Source organism: Petromyzon marinus, chromosome 4, assembly GCF_048934315.1.
Source record: "Petromyzon marinus isolate PM22_M1 ecotype Great Lakes invasive population chromosome 4, UKy_Petmar_22M1.pri1.0, whole genome shotgun sequence".
Taxonomy (NCBI): Eukaryota; Metazoa; Chordata; class Hyperoartia; order Petromyzontiformes; family Petromyzontidae; genus Petromyzon; species Petromyzon marinus.
The window spans coordinates 10,710,451-10,736,994 of NC_133670.1; the positions used below are offsets into that span (position 1 = coordinate 10,710,451).

Here is a 26,544-nt window from a genome sequence, read left to right on the forward strand (position 1 = left end):
CACATGTTATGAAAAATTATGCAAGTGTCATACTAGCAAGATTATAGCACGTTCCGTTTACTATAGTTAAAAGTAAAAACTTATTTTTACATTGTTTTATGAAGCAGCATTTATGAATGTAAAAAAAGATAAACATCTTAAAACTAATTTTTCCTACATATACAAATAAAAAGGATATATTTATTAAATGACACACCAGTTATACTTTTTGACAAAAGGGAATGTAACCAGTGCTACATTAAATGGTGAAAAAAATACATTAAGCTTACATGTCAGTCACCTGAGCTAGATGAGTTTTCAGCATCTGCATCATAGACGCTGAGTGTGAGAGAGTGGGGCCTCTCCGACGTCGCTTCAACATCCAGGGAAGCGCCTACCATTGTGGAGGCACTTTCCACCCCGGCCATGTTGCTGTTATTATTGTTGCTATTAAGGTGCACGTTTGGGCCGGATGGCAAAGCTGCAACCCTTTCATCGGCTGCCAAGTGCTCAGAGCTTTGTTGATCCCTCCCAGAGCAGGAGTCCCTTACAGGGCAAGGTTGCTGTTCTTTCTCTGGCCGCCCAAGTAATGGCTGGCTCTCATCTGGACTTGAGTGTTGGCTGCTGAGGCCATTCTCTTCTGCATGTTGTGGTTGAAACTTTGCGCCGCTCACTTTTGTGCTCGTGGAGGGCTCTGCAGTTATCTCAACCATAAGTGCTTGCGTTGCTGCACCAAGTGCTGCTTCATTCATGGCAGGTGCATTTACAGCAATACTGCTGCAAGAAGGGATGACACCATTGACTCGAGGAGCGTTACTATTAACCATCATGACCACTGCTTGTGCCTTGGCCACATGCTGCAGTTCCATCTTGGCCACACCCGTTTCCACCTGCAGCAGATTGCATTTCCCACTGCTTGAGGCTCTGCCACCAGCTCTGTCTCCATGTGGTATTGCTCTGGCTTTCACTAGACCAGTAAAAGGTAGACTAGTAGGGCGACATGGCAGGTTGGGTTGCTTTGGCAAGGGCTGGGATGCCTGTTCTGCACTTGCATTAGGAACCTGACACACCTGAGGCTGCAGCTCAGCTGGAGTGCTGGACTCTGATGCAAGCCTAAAAAGTGGATAAAGCAAATTCGGGTTGCTGCTGCTTAGTGTATCTTTCCCACTAAACTGTTTAGATGAGGTCTCTGTAAGGTTTTCATCTGAGCTTTCCTTCAGGTTTTTGTCTGCCTCCTTAGGATCAATCTTGATGGCTTTGAGGTCTGCTTCAGTAAGGTGCAGGCAGGCAGGGTTCGGCACATGTGCAACAATGGGTGAGCGTGTGGCCTGACCAATGGCACCTGGTGCCACCTCGAGGATGGGATTGAGGCATGTGGTGGGCACGCCTGGTGTTTGTGTGTGTGAGGCTGACAGGCTGGTAAGGCTGGTGTCCGGGCTGAATGCTCGTGACTGTGCCTGCTGCCGCTCATAGTTTATGGAATTGCGATTCTTGGCATCAATGGCAGGCTGGGTGCCTGAGCTGGAATGATCCGAGGGTAGGTTTTTCTGGAATCCCTCCGAGGGCTGCCCTGCATCTTCGATGTACGAAGATGATGAAAATTCCTGGAAAGGCCCGAGTCGTGGGAAACGCCACATGCTTGCCAGATTCCTGGAAAACAAAACCAACTCATTGGGCATAAATAAAATAACAGGCATGAAATATTTTTGTAATGTGGTAACATTCCTAATTGCAAAACGCCTTGATATAATCAATTCATAAAATATTAGAGCACAAATATCTCATCTGTGACAAGACTGGACTTGTGACAAATACAATAAGACACGCACAAGAAAGCAAAACAAATATTTGTAATATTTTGATTTGAAGCTTTCATGACTGCAGGAATCCATCCCCCCTTTCTTAACTATATAACCTCTTGCCATGGCAGCTCTCTCGCCTACTTCAGCATTTTTTTGCTGTAGTTGTTCCACCTGATAAAGATTGCTTGTGTTGCGATCGAAACGTCGTGATTTGTTTTTATAAAATTTTATTTCCACCTACGCGACTTCATCGAAAGAACCAAGAGTATATTTGTAATATATTTGCATACGTCTTTCAAAGCACAATTAGGGAAGCGCAGATAATTCATCATGTGCTATCAGATCCTCAAATCCACTGGGTTGGGATTCATGACCCATCTGTGTGAACTTTTAAGTGTCATTCTCTCATGTGTGGGTTTTCTCAGGGACTTTAGTTCATTCACATGTGACACACTGTTTAAAAATAAATTGGACAAAAATTCCAATGCAGGATTCTTCTGATTGTCTCTTGATATTTCGTTTTTTTTTTGCTCTATAAACACCATTCATATTTATTTCTGATACGGATAGTCATTATTTCAAGCAATAATTAACTAATGTATATTAAGTCTGGAAATTATTAAACATTAATAAAGGCTACAAAGTTGGGCTCAATATAAATAGGAGTAAAACTAAAGTTAAGCACACTTAACAAATGAAGATATTTGTTTCTGGAACCCAACCGGAAAACTCTTCAGAGTATGGATAGCTATGGCATTATTGAAGGCGGACTGGCATAAAAATGAGAAAATCAATGAGCGAGCGAGGGCATGTTGAAGCGCTTCTGGAGAACTGAACTTCATAATGAAAGCTACATAACAATGTGCATGAATAGTATGTTCAATCAGTGAATATGAACTGTTACGATGTATAGATCAGAAACATTGACAAATGAAAAGAAACGGAAGCTCACAAATGTAAACAGATGCACGGTGAGAGATGCACTCTTGGAATTACACTGAGAAACAGAAACACTATTCAAGAACACATGCAAACTAGAGACATAGACAGCTAAGTTATTCATTTTTTATTGTATTTGTATTATTTAAAATGTATCATTTTTCTTTTTGATTTAGATTTTTGGGGATTTTTGGTTTTCTATTTACGTGACTTTACCGAAAGAAACAAGAATACAGTTAAGAAGATTAAGCGGCTTGAACAGGACACTTTAAGAGAAGGATTGATGGCCAATGATCAAGACTGCCGATGCAGTGGCAGCCAAGGAGGTAACAAGAGCAGGAGACTATAACCACTGCAGAGATGGAAGCGATGAAATACTTTTTTTGTAGTCGCTTAAACAGTGTATTGCAGGACTGCAAATGATGGCAATAACTTGGCGAGGCCTTCATATAGCAGTGGATAGAACATGACAGCTGCTGCTACTGACGATTTATTTCTATGCCATACCTCTCGTTTTGGACAGCAGTAGAGCTGGCCTGGGCTGTGGAGTTCACGGTGGGGCTGACCGAGCGGTTGCGGTCCCAGAGCATCATGAGCTCAGTGATTCTCTCCTCTGCGCACTGGGCCGTGAGACGTGCCTCGGCGTCCTGGTCCCAGCAGTCCTCCATCGTCTCCTTCAGAGAGCGCACCGCCTGCACGCCACACAGCCCGCCCGCAAACATGCGCAGATGAAACTCAAAGAGTTCTGAACAGCGGACGCAGGAACAGTCAGTCACATGGACAATGTCATAGTGAGTACACATTCCCATGTTAAGGTAAAAACACTTTTTCTTACCATTGCTCAAAAAAAACTCATTTGAATTTCGTAATATTAATAATAGTTTATAGCTAGATTAAATACATGTTCTATATACATTTTGTAAATAGAACTGCTTTTTGTGTTTAGTTTATTGTCCTTCCTCCGTCCCTTCGATTAGCAGTTGGCTACATACGTGCATCACCATCTTTGTTCCGGATAAACAAAGTTGCTAAATGTAAAATAAACGTGGATTGGATATGGGGTTGTACATTATGCAAACATTGGAAGCAATAAGCACAATATAGACTAAGAATGTCCTACAGGTGATGTAAAGGTGTGCATCGACAGGCTACCAAGCAAAATACACGCAGCTTAAATGAGAGTTAACAGCAGATAACTAGCAAGCCATACTTAACCCAGAAAAGCAACAAAAGATGACAATTGAATGCACTATGTTCATGATTAAATATGGTTAATAGTTTCATCATGGTGCACATTCCCACATTGTTTCTTTATTTAATGTTTTTGGGAAAGAACGTAATGGGATCCAGAGTTACTGGATACAGATTTATGGCATCTAATCAAACAAAGCATGGTATGCTAGGTTGAATGTTACTTTACATTCCGTGTTATGTATTGTAAAGGCTTTGGAATAAATAATAAACATTCCACACAAATTCCTGTAGAGCAAATAATAAGTATGAATAGTTAACAGGTTTTTGGGTTAGATCGCGTAAGTATAAATGTGTCTGTCGTAACCCTCCACCACCTGACAGCCAATTAGTAAGGGATTTGTCACGTAAACAAAATGCCAATTAGTTACTACTTCAGCCCACTGGTGTGTTGGGAGAGTAAATCCACAACATTTATAATTTGAGTACGACGTTTCGCTGGTAATTACAACCAGCATCATCGGGCGATTTGCCCGATGATGCTGGTTGATGGAGAGATGCTGCCACATGGTGTAATGAGCACACCGGATTTACCAACGACCTCTGGGTTTTATTAAGTCGTTGTTGGTTCGATCTCCCAGTAGAAAAGTTGAATTGGGTAAATTTCCTAAATCCCCCCAATTACCAAAGCCAACATTTAAAGACCACGTAAAATTATTGCCTTAACCTGAAACGCAACACTGGTCATTCCCATATCCACATTTCTATATACTTTGTATGGTAGTAAAGGCTATTATTTATTGGTCAATAACATTATTGAACAGTATATAAATAACCTCAGCTCTTTACCTATTAAATTAAACAGTATTAAATTAAACAGTACAGTAGATTTAATAAACTAAAATAAATCTTAAAAAACAATTGTCAGTCACAATCGCTCGCTTATATTCCAGGTTCAACTCACCACTGTCGTCCCTCGGATGTCATGTCAGTTGATGATTACGGTGAAGATGTCTGCAGGATTGTGTTCTTTGTAAAAGAGGGACCGTGCGCTAACCTAACATCGTTTAGCAGGTTGCAGTCGCACGATGCGTAACAACAACACAAATGGCTGCCCGCTTCAATGCGTCGTTTCTCACAGAATCCCAAACTAGTCTAACAAGATTTTACCGAGCACTGCCCAGTTTACCAAATTACGACCCTCAGCACTTGTTTCAATCCTAATGTAAGATTGTTGTTCCAAAATCAGTACTTTTTTATCAGAGGCTGGGTTTATGTCCTTATCTCTCATCTATAATTATTCAACCAACACGAAGACAACATATATAATCACTGTTCATAAAAAAAAAAACTCCGCAGAAAAGCAAAACACGCGTCTCTCTCTGCGTGCTTTCAGATGACGGAAAGCCCAACCCAGTGAAGGTGTGGCTAACCACAGGCAAGTGTCATCACCTAGTCGTGCTAAAAATGTCAGCAATAATTTTTGTATGCAAGAGGAATAACATGAGCACATTCGTATAAAAAAAACAGTGTAACATCATTCTTGAATTTCCATATTCATTTTTACTTAAACTGATCTAAGTATTGTGTTATAATTACAACCTTGCAATGTTACTTACGAGAAAACCCTCAACAGAAACGTGCCGACCTGTTATTGCAATATCTCTCTGTTGGCCTCACAGGAAGAGTCAAAGAATGGCTCCCATTGGCATTCCCATCTCCATCATCCAATACACACAGGGCGCCAACACCACCCACCACGCCAATCCCAACCCCCACACCTCGTGAATGCATGGGTTGGTTTGTATACAAATTAATACCCCCCCCCCCCACCTTGTCCCTCCTCCTCACCCCTAAAACACAATAGCTTTTCATGTGCTTTGGAAATGCTGGCAGCCTTTCACCCCCACCCCAGCTCCTAAATACAGTGACTACATTGTATCATGCCAACCGCCAAACACGTGTATTCTGGGACACTGCATTGCCCAGGGAGTGGTGCGCATTCCTAGCCAAGTGGCATTTGGGAGGCTCAAGGAATTACCACCCCATTTCACTTTGAACATCCCGTCACATGATGGGCCCGATGCTTTGGCAATGGGAAGCCTTTTTTGAAACCAGTTTAACACTGTTAATGTTATACACACGACAATTTACAAAGTACAGAATGTGACAAATCTCGTCAGATCTCAGGGGTGTGTGCATAATGCTTGGGTTGGGTGACCACCACGAAACGCCAGGATGTCATCGGCAGCTACGAGGCTGTGCTATGCGGTGGTCAGCAGAGGGAAGTGCAGCAAATTCCATTATTATACCATACTTCTATGCTACCACCGTACTTCTATGCTACCAAATATATGCTCCCGACCTTCACCCACCGACAATGACCAGTATTCAGCAGTGAGAAGTATGGGCAAATAGCCCATTTAAGGAACTAAAAAGGAGTATTTCTCCACAAATATGGCCGTCCGCCTGCTGATGCTAGTTGTAATGAGTGGCGAAACATCATACGCAGATGTAAATGTTGTGTATTTGCACTCCAACACACCGGTGTGCTTTACTAATGACGAAATGGCATGTTCTGTTTACGTGACAACCCTTACTAATTGGCTATATCTGGTGGTGGCGGGTTTAAAGACATTTATATATACGTGATCTAACCTAAAAAAAACCTGTATTATGAATATTGGTCAGGAAAGCCTACGTGTTAAAAGAAAATAACCCCAAGACCTGCACAACGACCCTTATCAAGCAGTGGATTTATGTAATGGCCTCTTATCAGGTGTGTATTACACAAGGTTAATGCATTTAAATAATTTCCTTCCATAAAAATAACACATGCTTAATAAAGCGGGGAGATGTACAATTGTTAAATAAATGCTAAACGTCATCGCATATGTTCTGCAACCAAGGTTATAAAACGTAACAAACATGGAACATAACAAGGAAAATTTATCGGCATGTTCTAAGTTCATAGATAATCAGAGAATATAGCTTTCCAAGTCCAATTTACGAATTTTTTTTGTAACGCCACATGGCCAGGCAAATGGTTTAACCATTTAATGAACGATCATGCTAAAAAATTGTGCAAATAAAAAGTCACCAAACCTAACTTAATGGCTAAAAGTACTCTGCAAATTGGCCCACTATTGGTTAATGGAACAACCACATGGAAAGAGAGCAAGCCTTTCAACTTGAAGCATTTTTCCCCCCAAGTTATAAAAAACACAAAACAGAAACTTGGAAAACAAATAACAGTCTTAGAATCACTAGTTTTGGTATCAAGATTTAATCCTATCACTTGAGGCAGCTAATGGCATCGAGCACCATTCAGAGCCCCTTTTGCTAATGTGAGAAAACCAGCAGGGCACGTCTAGACCATCACAACCCACAACAGCCCCATCCCCCGCAGAGCCACACAATGGGGCTGGGTACTGCTCTCTCCATACATGTCTGTGGCTGTTAGACGATGAATGGCCAGTGTGTGCCACTCATGCCTGGATACGGGTCAATGAAACTATGCAGACGGAATTGTTTATTGCTATACTTGCATTCTAAGTGTTTCTCAGGCCGGCAAAGAGGCTAGAGCGCCACCCAATTTCAGAAAATGTTACCCGGCATATTTCTGTGCTGTTACAAATTAACCAAGTTTGCAACGCACGTAGACATTTATTGTGTTCTTATAAAGCAAAATCATTGCAAGTGATTAAGAGAAAGCAAACACAGGGGCGATCAAATGTTATCTTCAATTGCTTCAGTTTGATTGCCTCTTTGTATAGATTGCGTTTGCCCTCGTGTAACAAACTAGAGAGCAAAGTACAGTCATGCCTGAGTATTGCAACAGCTTTGACACATTTGCAGCCTAAGAAACATACACCATAAGAAAACAAAACTGTGACAATGAACGTTACATGAGATTCCATACCAGGCTGTTTTCCTTCCATGCGTCAGGAAATTTTGGACGTTGCTTCTCACGGGAGACCAGCACCTGCATGTCTTCGATTGTCGGTTGGTTTCCCAGCTCAGCCTGAAATGCCGCCTGGTAATCTGAGATGCTCTCGCCTGCACACACACAACAGCACGTCGTGATTAAAACGCCAAAACACTCCCAAGGCTAAATATTAGGTTCAAAGGAAACTTGGGACTTAATTTCGATACATCTTTTGAGTAGAACGTTATGACATATTTTAAGCAATCCATATATAAAAGGGAAATTTGTGAATGTGTGTCTGTCCAAAATGTTTAAGCATACTTTCCGACATGGAACCAACTTGAAATTTGGCATGTGGGTAGCTTCCAGACTGTACACAATGCAAAAAGTATAAAAATAGACTTTTGTATTTTGGGGGGCGGGCGCAATAATGGATATATTTTGCACGCAAGTGAGCGGTGACGTCACATCTGTCATGTCACCCACATACGGCAGTGTTACGCAGTGTGCCTGCTGACGTCACGCATCTACCCCCCAAACCCTCCGCGTAAGCCCTTCATCCCGCACAAATGCGTGGCTGGTGGGGGGGGGCAATAATGGATATAATATACTAGGCTGCAAACTTTAAATTTGCCATGTGGCTAGCTCCCATACTGTACACAATGTAAAACGTATAAAAATATACTTTTGTATTTTGGGGGGGGGGGGGGAGGGGAATGACCATGAAGTGTGTGGCGTCAACCTGCATACAGGACTGGCGAGAATCGATATCTGCTGAGCGTTTGTGGTATCGATTAAACGGGAATAGGCCGATTCTACATAAATCTACAACCTTCGCTTCCTTTGCTCGATTTAAAGAATCGTATCTTGGCGCGCGAGCGTAAGTTTTTTTTCCCACCACGCGTTGGGTTTTATTTTTTATTAATGAGGTAATGATCAAAGTTTTATTTGCATTTGTATATGTTATGTTTTTCAGTTTTGAGAAGTTTTTTTAAAATGTATTTTTTCCCCCTGGGCAACGCCGGGTACTTCCCGCTAGAGGTGCATAAGTTAATCAACTTGAAATAGGGAAAGTAGATCGCTCGCCACTGGATTGAACCAGCATAAGTGTGGGTGGAATCTTCATTCAACACCAGCGTCCTACCTGGGAATAGGTCGGAGCACCTCATGTATATCTCCCAGTAGATAAGGCCTAGCGAATAGACGTCCACTTGTTTGAGGGCCGACTCACAGTCGTGTAGGTTCACTGCTCCCTCCAGGACTTCGGGCGCCATGTACCGCACCGTGCCCACCTACACACAGTGACCCGGCCACAACAGAGAATCAATCCCACAGTGAGATGAGCTAAAAAATAATTTGTAAGTTATGGACAAAGCAGGGACGTATATTGTTTTATGAACTGTAGCCAATCTATCGGTGGACAAAACACCCGAAATTAAACACTTTACAGATTCACACATTTCCAAGAATTTAAAGTTGACGATGATCATGCAAGTAGCTCGAGATTTAACATTTGACATCAGCATAATAAAGTACAATAATGTTTACACGACACTTAATTCTCACAATAAGCAGATGCAGAATCGGGCAATAATGGAGATGTACCTAAATTAGATGCATTTTTGTTTTGTTTATTCATGAAGGAGGATGTACCTCATTTAGCGCAGCTGTGTCTTCCTCCCCTGGGCGCACGAGCCGCTGGCCCGTCAGCCGCATAGCAAAGCCAAAATCGGCCAGCACACACGATCCATCACTCTTCACCATCACATTGCGACTGTTGAGGTCCCGGTGTGCTATTGCTGGCTTGTACTGGTCTGTACATCAAAGTGCACGCAAAACATCAATGGAGTCTGCAATATTGTCCTTTGATCTAATAACGTTATTTTTCTTGTGTCGATAAGAAATAGAAGACAACACGTTCAGTAAAAAAACGTTTTGTTTTAAACTTAATATTTTATACATACGGTTTTTTAAAGTAAATATTCTGGAGTAATGTATTTAAGTATTCACTATTGTTTTAATAATTAATATTTATTTCTGGTGATTCATGTAATTATGGATTAGCAATTAACTTTATCCTTCATTGTCAAGACTGTGTATACATGACTCGCCACCCACCGTTTCGCTGTAGCTCTGTGTGCAAATATGCCAGGCCTCTGGTGATGGAATAAGCCAGCTTGCTTGCTGACATCCAGTCGCTTGTATGGTGGGTAAGATAATTACTCAAGGAGCCCTTTAAGAATAAAATATGAAACAACCCTCATTCAAAATTATTATTCTCGACACTTTTACCCCAGTGTAATAAGGGAAACAAATAAAACTATTGTGAAATCGATTTCTGAAAAATACACAGTAAACACTATCCCATGTCATGTGATTCACAAGATCATCTGTTTTAAATTTTAATGTAGATGTTTCATATTTTGTCTCTCACATATGAATTAAATTTATAACAGATGCAAGAGAATGACCGTTACTACGTAGGTATTGGTGCTTCATAACGCTCTGATGTGTTTTTGAGCGGTACCATGTTGTTGGACATTATGTCCAACATTTTTCTTTATGTTAGTTTATTGTCCTTCCCCCGCACATCCAACATACATGTTCTATATTCACTTCCTTAAAAACTGCCAGCAAATTGAGAAAAACGTCAGACATTATGCCAAACAACATGCTGCAAAACCTAAAAACACAAAGAACTAAAATGAGTTATCAAAGTTTATTGCTAAATTCCTTCGTGTCAGACTGCAGTTGATCCTATGGTCCCGTTATTCCTTCTGAAAACCCCAAAGTCTCCCACTAACCTTGCAATGTGTATAATACCATAGTTTTGAACATGACTGTCATGGAAATTGTTAGATGTCACAGCAATACAAAACTCACTGTGTGCTGGCATGAGTACACACCAAACATTTAAATGTATATCATTTGCAAGTGGATCCTTACATGAGAGTAATACTCTAGGATGAGCAAGTATTCATGATGGCCCTCGGATGCCACCCTCTCTTCGGCTGCCACAAAGCGCGCAATGTTGTCATGCTCCATGAGTGGCAGGCGGTATATGTCCTTCTCGTTGTGAAAGTACTGCCGGTGTGCAACGGCGACAGCCTTCACAGCAACAGGGAGCTCATCCAGAGATCCTCTCCATACCACGCTGTACCTGCCTCGCCCCACCACCTGCAAAAACGTGCAGCGCTCCATGAGCCATTCCAAAACCCGGCCAATGGGCTAACACGAGAGGTGAGTGATATCAGAACGGGTCCCGGGCCCCACATTCACCAACTGCCACCGATCAGTGTGGTGAAGTAAGGCCAAACAACCCCCTTGAGCGACACTGCATGGGCAAGACCTTTATCCATAAGCAGTTAAAGTTCAGAACATGTATTTAAGATGTTCAATTTAAATACATAATTGCTAGTTATTGCCGTAAAGTTAAAATAAACGTTTATCATCAGAGTAAAAGCAGTGCTCCTCTTAATGATGGTCCATAGCAAGAGGTAGAAATTATACATTGCTGTGGCTAGGCCCAGTCTCCCCCCATAGGATCACCACTGATTTTATCAACCCTTCAAGGGATGATGGGCTAAGCTGATTTGAAGCGAGGGCTATGCCACAATGCCATTCAGCTAAAAAGTTATTAGTATGAAATGTGATCATACTAAAAGCTGGCAATACAAGTAACACAGCTTATGAAGTTTTAATATTCATAAATGTGCTTTTATAAAAAATGAATGCTTACATTTCTAAAATAAAACCTCAGCGGTTTACAAAAGGCAAAACCCAACCACCAAAAACTGAACAGCATAGAGAGATGCTGCAAGATATGCACGAGAAATAGAATTGGTCGATTTTAGGAATATCTTTGCGAATCAATTAAACTCATTTAAGTTTTTAAAATACCCATGTTTAATTAAATTTTATCTCATGCTTTCTTCATAAATTAACAATATTTTCATAAATTAACAATATCTATTTTTTGTATTCCACCGTAAACAATAAATAAAATGCATATGATTTTCAATGCACATTCTCATGTCAAAATGTTGGCACAGTTGAATGAAAATACATTTCTAAATGCACATGTACGAGCATTCCAAGAATACTTTCTACAGTTGACTGCAACAATACAGCTGCATGCACGTTTGATGTGGTAATGTTTAAACATTCATGCTCCATATCTGCTGCGTAAGCAGAGGTTTTTCTCAGTAAATATAGATCCTATAAAATGCTTTGCATGTAAACATCAGTCCGGTCGGAAAGACATTTCATGGTCAATAGCCAATTATTTTTAAACTTAAGAGTGTACATATCTGCAACAATAACCACTTTACATTTAAAAAAGGTAAGGAAAGAACACCATTATGCAGCTAGTGAGTCCCCATGTTCTAAGTGCTCCACATTTCTCCCTTGGGGACTGATTGGCAATTTGGTTTGCAGTTCCCATGCATTATTGTGCAAAGGCAACGGAAGGACACGACTGCAGCCGGTTGATTTAATGCGGTTCATCCTAAATCTTTAGGTCAGCAGCCCTTATAGGACAGCAACAATCTAAACCTTCCAAATCCATTAATCTGTTATAGGCCACAAATATTAACAGCACAGAGCATACGGTGCTCAGCATGTCAACAGGGTCACTCTAATGGCCTTCATTGATATATAGAAAATGCATCTCAATGTTCCGTTATCTTAAACGATACACAAACTTGAATAAATAGCTGCAATGGAGCAAATATATTTGTTCCAGAATTCAAGGAGCAATATGAAGTTCATGTCATACACATTCATTACTTTAATCCTGTGACAAAAACAGCATGACATAAAAAAGTACATTTAGTAAAATGGGAATTTAAATTGCCACAAAATTATATAACTATATAGAAAGTTAATAATGCAATGTTTTGTATTTATTATATTGAAATCTAACCCTTCATAAAAAATGCTGTGAATGTCAATAGTCACAATTAAATGACAATAACTACAAACAGGGACTTACTTTTTTAAAAAACAATTCGTCTATGTCATTCATTAAATATAACACACACACTTAATGCATCTCATTTTACAGACAAGTGCAAATTACAATAACATCAATTACATAAATTTGATTTTTGGACTGTACGGTCAAGTAACAATTTTCATTTGCACGCCCAATAGAAATCATTCAAATTAAGAAGACTAAATACCAGGCAGCTTTGGTGATTCAAAAACATATTTTTTGGAAGGTTAACACATGACATTATCATACATTTGGAAGATCTTATGACTACGAAATAATTCCAAAGCGTGCTTGTTGAGGAGTAGAGCCTCAGCCACTTTGCGGCCCTCACAGCAAGCAGTAATGGAGGTGTTGCCCTAAATGTTAAACCAATTAACTGTATACAAGTTGCATCTCACAAAATACACACACACACACATCTCCTAATGCATCCATGCAAAACATACGTTTTATCAGAAAAAGGCCAGTAAAAGTTACAGCAGGAATGCGTTTTAAAATTAGTACCAGCCATCACCACTGGTAGCCTATCACTGCAATTCTGACAAAAAAAAACATCTGAAAATTTGGGACAAACAAATTGTGGGGTTTATTCTGGTCGAAGATACTGGGATCTGAGTGGAAAATTCCTCCACTCTCAATAATGTGTTTAATTTTACAGACAATACACACCTGCAGGAGCTTGAGGCTGTCCAAGTCAAATGTCGACTCTGGCTGTGGAGCCTCTATTAGACCAATGTTATGAAACCCTCCTTTTCTGTTTCCTGTGGACATTTGCAGGCAAATCACATTTGTTTCAGTTGTAAATTAGTTTATCATACAGGCTTAGTACATTTACATTCGTGCCATTATATTACAAAAGCGAAAAAAAATGATCAACCCTAAAATGTTAACTCAACTAAACCAGTACAAATGCAACATGAACCATGCAAATTATTAACATCAGTTGCAATACTTAACTATGAAAATATAGCATTTTGAATAAACAATTACAGATAAAGTCACAAGTCTACATTTGCGTGCATCAATCAAGAGATAGCGATGCTCCGATGACGTGTCATCCCCAAACCTCATTAGACAGACAGATGAGTCACCAGACCAACCTAAACACTTGGCCTGCCCTCATGTCAGCTCTTGTCCTCCCTTAATTAACCAATTGGCAGAGAATCGAAAGGAAACAATGGCTGGAATACTGCAGTCGCAAAGTGATAGTAGCACATCTTGCGGTAGGGCTAGATGCCGAGGATTCTGAGGTCTGCTCTTCCTAACTCATGAGGTTTGAGAGGAAGAAACAACACAGCTGTAATACCGTATTTGAGTGACAAACAAATGCAGTCTCTCCTGCTATAAAACGTTTTTGATAGTAACCACAATTATTATTTTCATTATTTAAAGAGAAGATAACTGTCAAAACATGTTTGTCAAAATACCCTTCTGTATACTGCCGTTTTAATACTTATCAAATATTTGGGATATTCAATATTTATGTACGTGTTATGATTCTTGCTACAAAACGAATTATAATGTAGAATCGACTGTATGTGAGCAGGACACTATATCAGTTGGCAATATACCTTGACAGGTATCATTAATATTCTTTGGGTCTTTCGGTAAAGCCACGTATATAGAAAAAAAAATAAAAAAATATCACGTTTTGATCGCAACACAAGCAATTGTCATCAGGTGAACAAATACACTGAGGCAGTAGCTCTCCCGCTGTATTTCTTCACCTGATGACGATTGCTTGTATTGCGATCGAAACGTCGTGATATTTTTTTAATTATTTTTCTATCTACGTGGCTTTACCAAAAGACCCAAAGAATATGAATTACTGCAGTCACGGAAACTTTAAGTTAAGAGGTATCATTAAATCAGAATGTCAGTTTTATAACATTGGACTGCAGTTCATATTCTTGCTCTGAAATGTTATCAATTGCACTCATATTTTGTTGTTACATGGCGAGGTCTATAGTATGGAGTTAAAATGTTAACTAAATTACATACACGAGTAATTACAAGAGGGAGAAAAGCCTTCACTGCAAGGTAATGTTGTAGAGTTACTGTAATTATGAATGATGCTCAATAAATAATTCGTTATTGAAATAATATAATAAATAGTGCATAATACCTGTAAACAACCTAAAGAACAGGAAGGCAGCCGCTGTAAGGACGGCCACAAAACAGATGGCAGCCAATGTAAATATCACCATCTCTTCCTTGCTTTGAGACACTGTTAAGACACACACAGATTCGTCTCAATGGAGAATGTCATAATTATATTGTAATGTATCTAATAACTGGTTGCTATGTTACACATTGGAATAGACAGAGTTGGAATATAAACCATTTGCACTTACTTTTTGCATGGCAACTAAATATGGTTCTCTAATATAATCACAGTGGCTTATTGCAGCACAGCAAGTTTGTTTAAGTTATATAATAACTTAGACCCTTTATGAATGCACTGCTGAATGAAAGTCTTTCCAAGCAGTGTTGTCATGGGATTGTTTTTGCCATACCTCACCATGTTTGTCAGTGTAGGTTGGAGAAAGGAGGATGGGGGGTGGCAGGACTGGTTCACATATCACTCAACCCTTATGTTAACCATGGCTGAGAATTGAACTTGGTTCTCTGGGTTCAAGGTGTAGCGCGCTAACCACCGTGCCACGACTCCAACCACACCTCCCAAAAAATAGTCGAGAGTACTGTGTTCCAAAATTGTATTCTTGTTGGCGAGTTGTGGAAAAATACCATGTCATTTTTTTTTATATAAGTGTAAAAACATTTTAGTCTGCCTCATACAACACAATGTTTTCATTCCCTAAATTGTGCTAAATAGCAGTAGCAGAATTGAAAATGCCCTTGAACCAAAATCATTAGAAGTGGCCTTGTGTGGCATCTATGAAATGTCCACAATTTAGCTAATCTAGTAAGCAAACACAGCACACATCATTGTGCAGGAACATGACCTTGGGTCTAGTGTGCCTGACTCAGAAGCTGGCTGAAAGCTTGGGCTTTTACACAGTGCCGTTTCTCACACAGACAATGAAACCGTGCAGGCAAACTGCAAAACAACACTATCCACGCAAAGGAGGAAATTCCAGAAAGTGCTTCATTATGAAATAAATGTCACACCTAAAGCAAGCTTTATAAGTTATACTATTTTAAACAGGTTCAAGCAAGATGTTTCGATTCGAATTACTTGAAATTACATGTGTAAGATGTTAGTGTATTGAGGATTAATTGTTGATACTAAATGTTATGAATTGTCGATACTAGTACAATTTGACGATACTTCTCTATGTGGGTTTGTGAGAGGAGTGGGGATGGGGCAAAATCGATTCAGATGTTTTCCGTGGCCGGGAATCACTCGGGTGTACAGAGATGAAGCAATGAAGTCAGCTCTTGCACAGTTACTAGATGGATTGTTGCACTCCAAGATGATGATTAATGGTGATGGCTTGGGAAGGCCTTCATCCACCAGTGGATAGATGCTTCATAATATTCATAATAAAAGGTTTTTGGGTTAGATCGCGTCATTTATAAATGTGTCATAACCCTCCGCCACCCGACACGGCCAATCAGCAAAAAAAGTGTCACGTTGACAAAAGACAAATAATTCACTACTTTAGCCCACCGGTGTGTTGAAGAGTGAATCCACAAAATTTACAGTTTGAAGACGACGTTTCGCTGGTAATTACATCCAGCATCATTGGGCAATTCGCCAGAATGGTGGATGTAATGCTTGGTGATGATGAAATTAATAGCTGTTCTTAGGAGATCATAAAAGCTTACCAGGATCAACGGTAAAGCAACTGTTTAATATATATAACTTTTTATATCCTAGTTAAGTATGCTCATTACGCATACAGTAGTAATCACTGGAGATAAGGAGGAAAGCTATATGTTTCGAATAACACACACTGCATTTCCTTAAGTGTAATTGGTCACATAGCCTAAGTATAAGTGACATTCAAGAAAATATATTCCAATAATTGAAGTGTACCTTTCTTCACTTATACTTTTATACTACCACATTAAATAACTATAGTAGTTGAAATGAAAAGCTTGTTTTTATCAATTCAGTATACACATACAGAAACACTGCAGCATAGCTTTTAAAAAGCAACGGTTCATAACAGGGTGTAGTAATGACCACTCCTAGCCATTAAAACCCCCTCTGGGCTTACATATCAGGAAAGCTCACTTGAGTACACAGTGGTTGAACAGAGCACGATTAAGAGCAGCCAAATAAGCATTCCTTTGAGATACCAGGAGGGAAACACCTGAGCCTCTGAGCCGCAGGGCAGGCATGTGGCCACCTGTAGTCATCAATCGCTAAATGCACTGAGAGCCATGCCCAGGCATTACAGAAACACACACTTCCAGAGGAACACTTCATGCCTGTTAGTATTTGTATCTGATGTTTTTATCCCCCCACATTGATGAAAAAAAACTAAATTATATAGAAACTGTGAAAATGTATTTCACAATTGTATCACATATATTCTTCCAGTGAACAGTTACATGGGCAGTTATTCAGGGATATGGAATAAACGGTAAATTCACAACCTGTCACTGAAGAAATCCCAGATACATGCTTTCATCAACATTAACTATTTAATTGAAATGACCACCGCAGTAATTCAGATGAAAATGAGAATAAATTCTCAAAGGAGCCAGTGTGGAGTTGCAAGCGAAACAAACGTATAATGTAAAAAGAGTATGAAGAGCCCCACACGCACAGACACACACACGCGTGATACCTAGCTGGCTGGGGTCTGTGGGTAGATATGGCAAGTCGGCAAAGTCCTCTGTGAAGTTGGTGTTACACATGTGTGCATGGCAGCAGCAGAAGCGTGTGGTCCCATTGCGCACAAAGGCTGGAGGCGAGGTGACCCTGCACGCATCTTGTGTGCACTCTTTTGACTCGCCCGTGTGATACCAGCAGCCTGGAGCATTCCGACCATTCCCAGACAGGCAAAAGACACATGGTTTTGGGAAGGAGACTGTAAAATACGGCATGCATTTTCTAAATGTACTTTTATGCAACATAAATCACCGTGCTCTTCAGCTAATGTAAAGCACAGAGCAACCCCAATACTGAAAGAACAAATCTAATCAACATAACATAGAAATTCAATGCTGCACTTTCAAAATTAATTATATTGAGAGCGAATGATAATTGGATTTTAGACCATATACCAGGGCAGAGATGGCAGAAATGTTCATGAATTGTGATCTGCGTAAGATTGCCAGCAATGGACAATACCGGTGGCATGCGATATATCTGAACTCCTCCTGGCCAGCCTCATCAACCTACACTGAGCAGCGTGGTTTGACCACTCAAACAACACCCAAACGGTGTGGGGAAGACCATCATCTATCCAGCAGCTGCTTGACAAAGCCAAAATGCTGTAAACTAATACAGTTATAAAAAAATTGAACGATGGGATCACATAGTTGGCTTGCAAATGCCAACAACGCAGGTACGAGGAGCTGTACCTTGTTTGAGGACTCTGCTCTCTCCATTCTCTTCCTTGGCCCACAGCCCAAAGCAGTTGCTGGTGCCCTTGCACAGGACCGTGCCGTTCTCAGGGAGAATGAGGTCATCGTCTTTACCCAAGCTAATAGGGTTCTGGCTGGGAATGGAGTCGGACCATGCGCACACCGTCTCCAAAGCCCTGCACAGCACTGCACGAGGAAAGAACAACATATGCATTGCCGAGTCAAAATACACTCTTGTTTTAACAATATGCAAGCAAATACATCATAATATATTCACTGTTGGATAGATACATTTATATATTTTACAGCTGATAAATGTGCCACTAGCCTAAACCAGGCGTTTTGTTTTAGTAAAAAAAAAACTTTTAAAAACTGTTATGGCTAAAATAAACATTTGCAGTCAGAATACAAAAATGCAAACATCATGGAAATCAGAATACAAAAATGGAAGTGGTAGGATGAGAATGAAGCAGTGGCACTGTGGATTGCCGATCGTGCACATAACCTAGGTGTTCCCTTCAACGACCCTGCACTGACCAGTGTGGGGAAGTATGGTCAAACGAACCCCATGAAAATATAAATGATTTTTAATGAATGTATATTTAGCCTTAGGGCAATATTTTTTTTTTAACAAATGTTACATTTCCCTTCACCTTGGCGAAGATTTTAACACTGAAATACATTTGCACTCACTGTATACACAGATAGCATTTAAATGTATACATCTTGGAAGACACACTGCATATGGTAAAAAAATGTAAATGTGTTTTCTACAAAGTTGTAGTTGAGGATCACGTCCTGCATTGTAAAGGACAGTCATTTGAACTCATTTGTTTTAACCACAAATTTTAAACAATATCCATCAGAGAAAATGAAGTTCACACAATGAACCTATATATTTATTTAAATATTATTTTAAAATGTTCATATATCTAAGTTTAGTTAATTTCACTGTCAAGCAACGGATATGTTATGCAGCTAAGATGACTTAAAACACCTTGTATACAAATATCCCTGCTTGAGATTATCACATACAGTAGGGGACAAGCGGCAGCTAAATCATTTATCACTGTCTGAAATCAATGCATAACCTTGGCATGTAACCGCTAATAACACTAGTCTGTGAACTTTACCTTATTTTCATGACTGTCCTCTTCTGTTGCACAACCACATTGAACTGATTAAATAACCAAATTCAATTTATAACAGTTCGATTAACTTGTCCAACACCAACAATATATTTATGTTTCTGTGCTATGTGTGTTTCAAAAAGGGCCAAGACTTGCCCTTGAATGTGCATTCAACCATATGATTACAGTTTTAACCAATACAAATAGAGAAATCTTATTCGTTATTAGAGCTGCTATCCTAAACAATACATGCATGCATTACAGCAACATGTATTTTTAAATACTGTTTATCCATGCCATGAAACATGCATTTTTTAACTCAATCCATCTGCCTAGCAAGGCAGTGAAAAAAAACTCTCATAAAAGATGATCCCATTATAACAACATTTTTGTAAAACGTTGGGTTGCCATTGGGGACTTATGCTATTGAAAATCAGCTAAATTGATCAAAGGGTTGCCGAAAAGTCAGTGAGCGAAAAACTGCACTGAAGTAAAAAAAACGCCTTTTCAGCAAAGGCGATGATGCCACATTGCCATGCACGTGCCTCCCCACGTCTTTATCTGTCAAAAGCATCGAGAGGCGAGCATCTTAGCTCCCGACGTCAGATCATGTGCTGTGACATCATCTTGTCATCAGCCATGATAGATTTACTGATGGTTGAAGACCCCAGCAAGCTATCACCATCCCCCCCACGATCCCATGATCTAAAAGTTCACATGCACAAGAGATTATTTCATCGCTCCATCTTCGTTGATGAACGTCCTCTTGAGCACGTTTCCCTTCCACGGTTGCCAATCATCGCATTTCTTGACCACCGACAAACCAAGCCTTCGAGCAGCGAATCCTGCGCCCAAGGCCCTCTTACTTTTCTCAACGGTCATTATATATTTAACCTGCATATGTTCCTTATCCACTTGTTCCTCTGTGTCTCTCAATGTAATTTCAAATGTGCTCCTCTGCATGTTTATTTGCACACTTTCCAGATTGTGTTCAATGTTGTCAGATAATGCCCATATAGTCATGTCATTTCAGGTAGTATAAATTCATACATAGCCAGAGTAATACGAATACTGGAAAGCATTATATAACCCATGAATGATTTTCCTTTCTTGTTACAAGAGCATTATAGTTCAGCATTTGTAAAAATGTTGTACATACACTAAGCAAATTTGAATTCAAATAATCATAAGTGATATTGCATGTTTGTTTTCATAAACCCTTTAAATGTATACACACATTATTTTTTTGTTCTCACAAGCACACTCTGAAACAATACAAAAGCGTGGACATCAGGTTTTGTTTGTGGCACTGTGTGGAGAGACTGCAAAACAGCATCGGCAACCAACAGTCCCCTGAAAGAACCCCATGTTGGCCGCCTTCCAACAAGCAAGCTCAGCTAGTGCCTGCTTTAATCACTGGTTGCCAACGGTTTTAGAAAACTGCAGCACTGCAGCATTCCTTTGGCTATTCCCAAGCCCTTCCCACAATTCTTCTGGACCAATGCCTACGCAAAGATTAATTATTCTAATGCTGAGCGCATCAAGCCGCTCTGTCTTCCATTCTGACAGCAGCAAGATTCCCTTTCCACCATTATAACCCCATTACTAGATCATCTACATTGACAAACCTGCTATCAAAGGTGATGGAAAAATCACAGAAGCACCCCATGAGAGCGGAAACCAGGCATGTCCTTGCCAGGGCCATTTAAGTACAAAACGTGTAAAGAGTTCAATGTTTAGTCGTGTTCATCAGAGAGGTAGGTGTCACTTGGAAATTTGTTTGGCAAAGTCACAAATAAGGTAATAAGACAGTGAACAATATAAATCAAAGTTATTTTTACGATTTGTTTTCCGAAAAGTATGAACAATATTAAAAAAAAACGAAATGCACGTTTAAACTCATTAAGTTGGAAAAATTTAACATTTAAAAAGAATTACTTAGCTATGAAGTTATAAGCGTACATACATCATGATTTAAGGGTTTTTGTCCCTAAATTGAAGCATTTAAATGTTCACTCGTTTACACAAATAGCATAAAACCGCATGTTTTACTTTCGTGTATGATCTATGTATATTATGCGGAGTGCTGTCAAAAAACATTATCTATCATCAAGCTTACCTCATGCGATGTCCCCTTCTGGCGGCAGCAAAGAGAAAGTAATAAACCCTGAAGCTAAACACCTGGGCATTGGCGGCAAGAATTCAGCACATGCCCGCCTGTGTTTTCATGTATTTGATCGTGGCAAAACAGAGCCAAGTCAGTTGCTTTTAAATTTAAATCTATTGGCTAATATGCTACAGGATACGTTTTACCACGATGCCATGATTATTTCAAACGTGCATTTCGTTTTGTTATTTACAGAAGCCCGCAGTTATTGGGACAACATGCGTCTTGATCACTTTAATTTCAAACTATCTCAAACATTTTAACCAAGCTAACAAATAATTATCAATAATCTTCTCCGTCTTGAACAGTCACATTATTCCAGTACAGCAGCTAAAACCCCAAAAAGCAACATCAAATCCCCAAAAAAGCAAAAATTGTTTTCAATGCAAAAGTATCAGCGTTTCTTACTGGAATATAATTAAGCTATGTTTTAGTGATACGAGCAGTAGTTCTCAAAACATTTAATTTAAACACAGCCTGAGTATTGTGAGCATGCACGTTGCACTGGTATCGTATCATGAATCACATATTATTGTAATTTGTTAAGGTATGACATTTTGTACCATCATTAAATCAAAAGGGTTAATGGAGAGGCAACTTTGCATAGAAAAGTAATGCCTCTCATGAATGGGAAAATATATTTTGTTAAGATGCCTTCTTGGCCAAGTTCCAAATAAAACAACAATAACATGGTGTTCATTTATTAAAGATATGAAACGAAACAAATTATAATCACAATATTAAATCAATAAATGTTATAAATACAAAGCCACTATTTTACACGGATGTGAAAGACTGTCAGAAGACTGTTTGGTATAGTCTGGAGTCACTTTTATGCAACAAAATAACGTGTATTTCCTATTCCTGTTTGATCATAATCTAGTACAGTACACAGGAACAAAACAATTCCAACACTTTGAGATTTTAAACAATTTTCACATTTAAAAGAGGTCATCCACATTTAGTTGAACAGGTTCATTCAGTGCCGAACAAATTATGCACACACAAATATACCCAATTATTATCAACAGCCATTTTATGCCGGTGGAAATGCATAATGTGCGGTAGGGTTATGGTATAGCCAATCCTATGCAAGTAAACACATATCCCCAGGAAGGTAATTGGCCTGAATAATGGCAACTACTATTCCAGCACCACATCTGTGAAATCCAACAGCTATGGGTCAAACGAGTGGATACTGTACAGTATATGATTAAGTGCAAATCCAGTGAAATTACCAGCAGCCCTCCAAAACTGTTGATTTTTTGACTAAATTAAAGCAAAACTTTACAAGATACGAACAACCCCCAGAAGTACTCAACATTAAAATGCGATATTGTACTGAAGATTGATGCCAAATGAAGTGGATACTTTTTACTCAGCCATTTATCAAGCCACCGTTAGCATTCATTAAAAAAACAATCCAGCAAGCAACCATGGGGCACTGCCGAATATTACCGTCTCAATCCTATAGTAAAAATATTACAATATTTAAATGAAAACTGTTTCTTTAGTTATCGACAACACAGATCAAACATTTTTCATGTGGCCTACATTTCATCAATGGCCAAATGTGATTTTTGCAATACTACCATTCTCAATTTATATATATATTACATTAAGATGCCTTAGGGCTAAAAACTTGGACCTCATATCCTGACAAACCACTCTTTTACCTGTCAACCAAAATGTATTTTGCAATTTAAATCAACGTTAATGTATCTCAAACAGGATGTCTAGACAATGGCTTCAAGAAACCATACATTTCAAGTGAAGCAGGTGCCCATGATGAGGTAGTAAAAGCACTCCAGGTGGTGTTAGGATCAAATGATCCAGGCCAGGATTGCTAAATTGCCACCAGTCAATCGAGAGCATGCTCTACTTCATTTGAGAACGCCATGGAAACCTATGGTTTTCACCACTGTGGTCTCATTATTATACAGCAGATGTTGACATAGAAGAGATCCACTATGAAGCAAACATCCTGAGTCCATAAATGTATAAACACGTACAGATTGTATCACCGTTAGATAGCACAAAAAAGTGTGACATTTACATATTGAATATAAGCGATTGTTTACTGCTGATACTTTCGAAATGCAATGCATGGATGTTAATCTAAAATTTTGTTGTTGTTGTAACTATCACCGAATGGCTTTTAAATGTAAATCAATAAACACCAATTCATGTCATTGTTTTGGTCAGTGTATTTAACAGTGATTTGTAAATATTGTTCACTAAGTTATGAATGAACACACAAATACTTTAATAAAATACAATTTTGCACAGGAATAACTACGTATAATCTTGACTTTAAGCTTTCGTGACTGCAGGAATCCATATTCAGCAGTTTTTTCTTGCTGTGGTTGCCCCACCTGATGACGATTGCTTGTGTTGTGATCAATTATTTTTCTACCTGCGTGACTTTACCAAAATAACCAACGAGTATAACTACGTATAGTTAGCTTGCTTAATAACAAAATTCAGGACTTGATAATAGTTAAACGTGTAAAAAAAATCACTCTGCGTTTGTACATTATGCAAAAACCATTAGAAGTCTTGACTTAAAGAATTTACCAAAAGACCCAAGAATAACCATTCTAAGTCCCTGAACAACTGCAGTCATCATCTTTTCTTAAGTCACAATCAAATAAAAGGAGCAAATGTGACCCACTGAAACGTATCGTTTTCCGACCGTGCAATAATTATCTATGGTGGGTTCTCATTATTTACAGAATTGACTGATAGCAAAAGATGAAACCTCAAACTCCTGATCTTTGGATTATGGGTAGAAACGTTATGATTTGAAAATACCCAAGGGCAATAATTCAAAGAGCTGTAGGCAGCGTGATATGGAAGCTGCTGCTATATATCTCCAGACAGTGGGACTTTTACTAACAGTACGAGTGTTGAGACATTTTGACCTGCATTTTGAGCTTTCTTATAAGCCACCATTTGCTGCCTTGTTCAGTGTTTTGCCAGTTCAAATGTCATCAAGTCCCGCATGCAGCTTATTCTATCACGAAAAAAAAATCCTCATTATGGCAAACTGACAAGCATTCTCAAAAAAATCTGTTTTTTTTATTCTTTTGAGAATTATCTTCATAATGAGACACCACAGGGATTCTAGTGCATTCTCAATGGCCGTCTCTTAACTGACCTCCCCAGAAGGTGCTCTCATGCTGAGGGGGAGATTGTAGGTTTTAGTCAATAGCTAACCCAATTTAAAGATGGTTGAGCTGGATGCAGTTACAGTAATATTTACAGCCTGCGGTGGCAGGATTGAAGATATCAATTTAGCTGTACGTTGGAGACATTTTTCACTCTCGCTGGTAACTTGTTATCAGAAACCAAGATCTCAAGAGGTATTGGCAATTTTCGCAATGGACTAACATGCATGTAATTCATATCTCAAACGTGTCATAGCTTCAGATTAATTTTAACAATTGTTGTGGACAACACTGTATATTCAAAGACTTAAAATACACCCCTTTAAAATCACTGGTGTGCTTTTTAAGGGGTTTATTAAAATCACTGGTAGGATTTTCCCGAAAGATACCTCTGTATTTTTGACATTGCATTCTCAATGTAAATTGTGATTTATACTCCTGAAAATATTGCACTGAAAATATTCAGTCGCAATGCCAAACCAGTAACTAAATTGCTCTTCATATTATTCTAATTAACATGACTTTCTCTGACAATTACTCATCCCATCGGTATAGTATTACTGCAAACATGTTAATTTTAGTAAATATTTTGCATTCGATGTACTTTTGCTTATACGTGGCAAAAATCTGCCACTCAAAACCTTGGAATTTCACTAAAAACACTATACATCACTGAATGCACCACACGTTCACAGTAAATCAATGCACAACGGTCTTATAATGTAAAGTACCTCCGCAGATTCCACAAAGCCCACTGTATTATTGACGGGCTTTGTGTGCTCGTAAGTAACAGTTGTGTGTGTGTGTTATGTTAAATTTCGATTTAAAGCTTTCGTGACTGCAAGTATTCATCTTCTTGGTTCTTTAGGTAAAGTCACGTAGAATGTGTGTGTGTATTATATTGCTTGACTTCTTCATTGTAGAATTGTTACCTGTGGTGCAGCACGTCTCGTTAAACAACTGGGAGCTCTGCACTCTTAAACCATCTGGACTGAAAACTCATTCCTCTCAAGAACCGCCCTGCCCCGCACCTCCGATTACCACGGATGGCTACGTACGGTGCGAAGGAAGTTCAACGTACATACCCATGCGATGACCATCGCGTGCATTTTTATTGCAAGCATTTAAAGTCACACACAAGTCCCCATCATCACAATCTCCCGTGAACTCTAAACACAACCCCCACCCCGACACAATTTGCTCCGGCACACACACAAGTGTGCCGCCGACCGAGACGTGCAAAAAAAAAAACCCACCCTAGCATCAGTGTGCGCCACACCGTACACACACACACACACACCGTACACACACACACACACCGTACACACACACACACCGTACACACACACACACCGTACACACACACACACACACCGTACACACACACACCGTACACACACACACCGTACACACACACACACCGTACACACACACACACCGTACACACACACACCGTACACACACACACATGCATAGTTCAAGTGCACTCAACCAGCGCCCCCGGGGGTTGAAGCACTCTTCCCCACGGACACGACCGCACCACAAGCAATGTCTTTCAAGAGATAAGCTTCGGCAAGGACAATAAGGCGGCGGACGCGTGCGACTCGCAGCCCGTGTCCGACGACTGTGAAATTCACAACGCGCCAGAGCGAGAGAGACGTTGCCGACGGGGCAAGACGGTGACCCGTCTGAGAGTGACCCGACTGCGTTTCGGTGCGTGCAAGACGCTGGTGGTGA

At 39.7% G+C, this 26,544-nt stretch overlaps 1 protein-coding gene across 2 annotated transcripts in view; it reads right to left on the reverse strand.

The window, feature by feature from the left end:
• The window catches only part of BMPR2 (bone morphogenetic protein receptor type 2), a 29,707-nt gene that overhangs the window by 2,451 nt on the left and 712 nt on the right, over window positions 1-26,544 (reverse strand). Inside the window, exons 2-12 of one of the 2 annotated variants that reach the window (XM_032946287.2) lie at window positions 18,338-18,526; window positions 17,599-17,784; window positions 14,961-15,062; window positions 13,505-13,596; window positions 10,786-11,016; window positions 9,958-10,072; window positions 9,493-9,653; window positions 8,984-9,131; window positions 7,834-7,970; window positions 3,228-3,412; window positions 281-1,629 (exon numbers count right to left, since the gene is read on the reverse strand). In XM_032946287.2, the coding sequence (XP_032802178.1) occupies window positions 281-1,629; window positions 3,228-3,412; window positions 7,834-7,970; window positions 8,984-9,131; window positions 9,493-9,653; window positions 9,958-10,072; window positions 10,786-11,016; window positions 13,505-13,596; window positions 14,961-15,062; window positions 17,599-17,784; window positions 18,338-18,526 (2,895 nt within the window). Of the gene's footprint in view, window positions 1-269; window positions 1,630-3,227; window positions 3,413-7,833; window positions 7,971-8,983; window positions 9,132-9,492; window positions 9,654-9,957; window positions 10,073-10,785; window positions 11,017-13,504; window positions 13,597-14,960; window positions 15,063-17,598; window positions 17,785-18,337; window positions 18,527-26,544 lie in introns of both variants that reach the window. The other variant, XM_032946288.2, reaches the window with a different exon arrangement.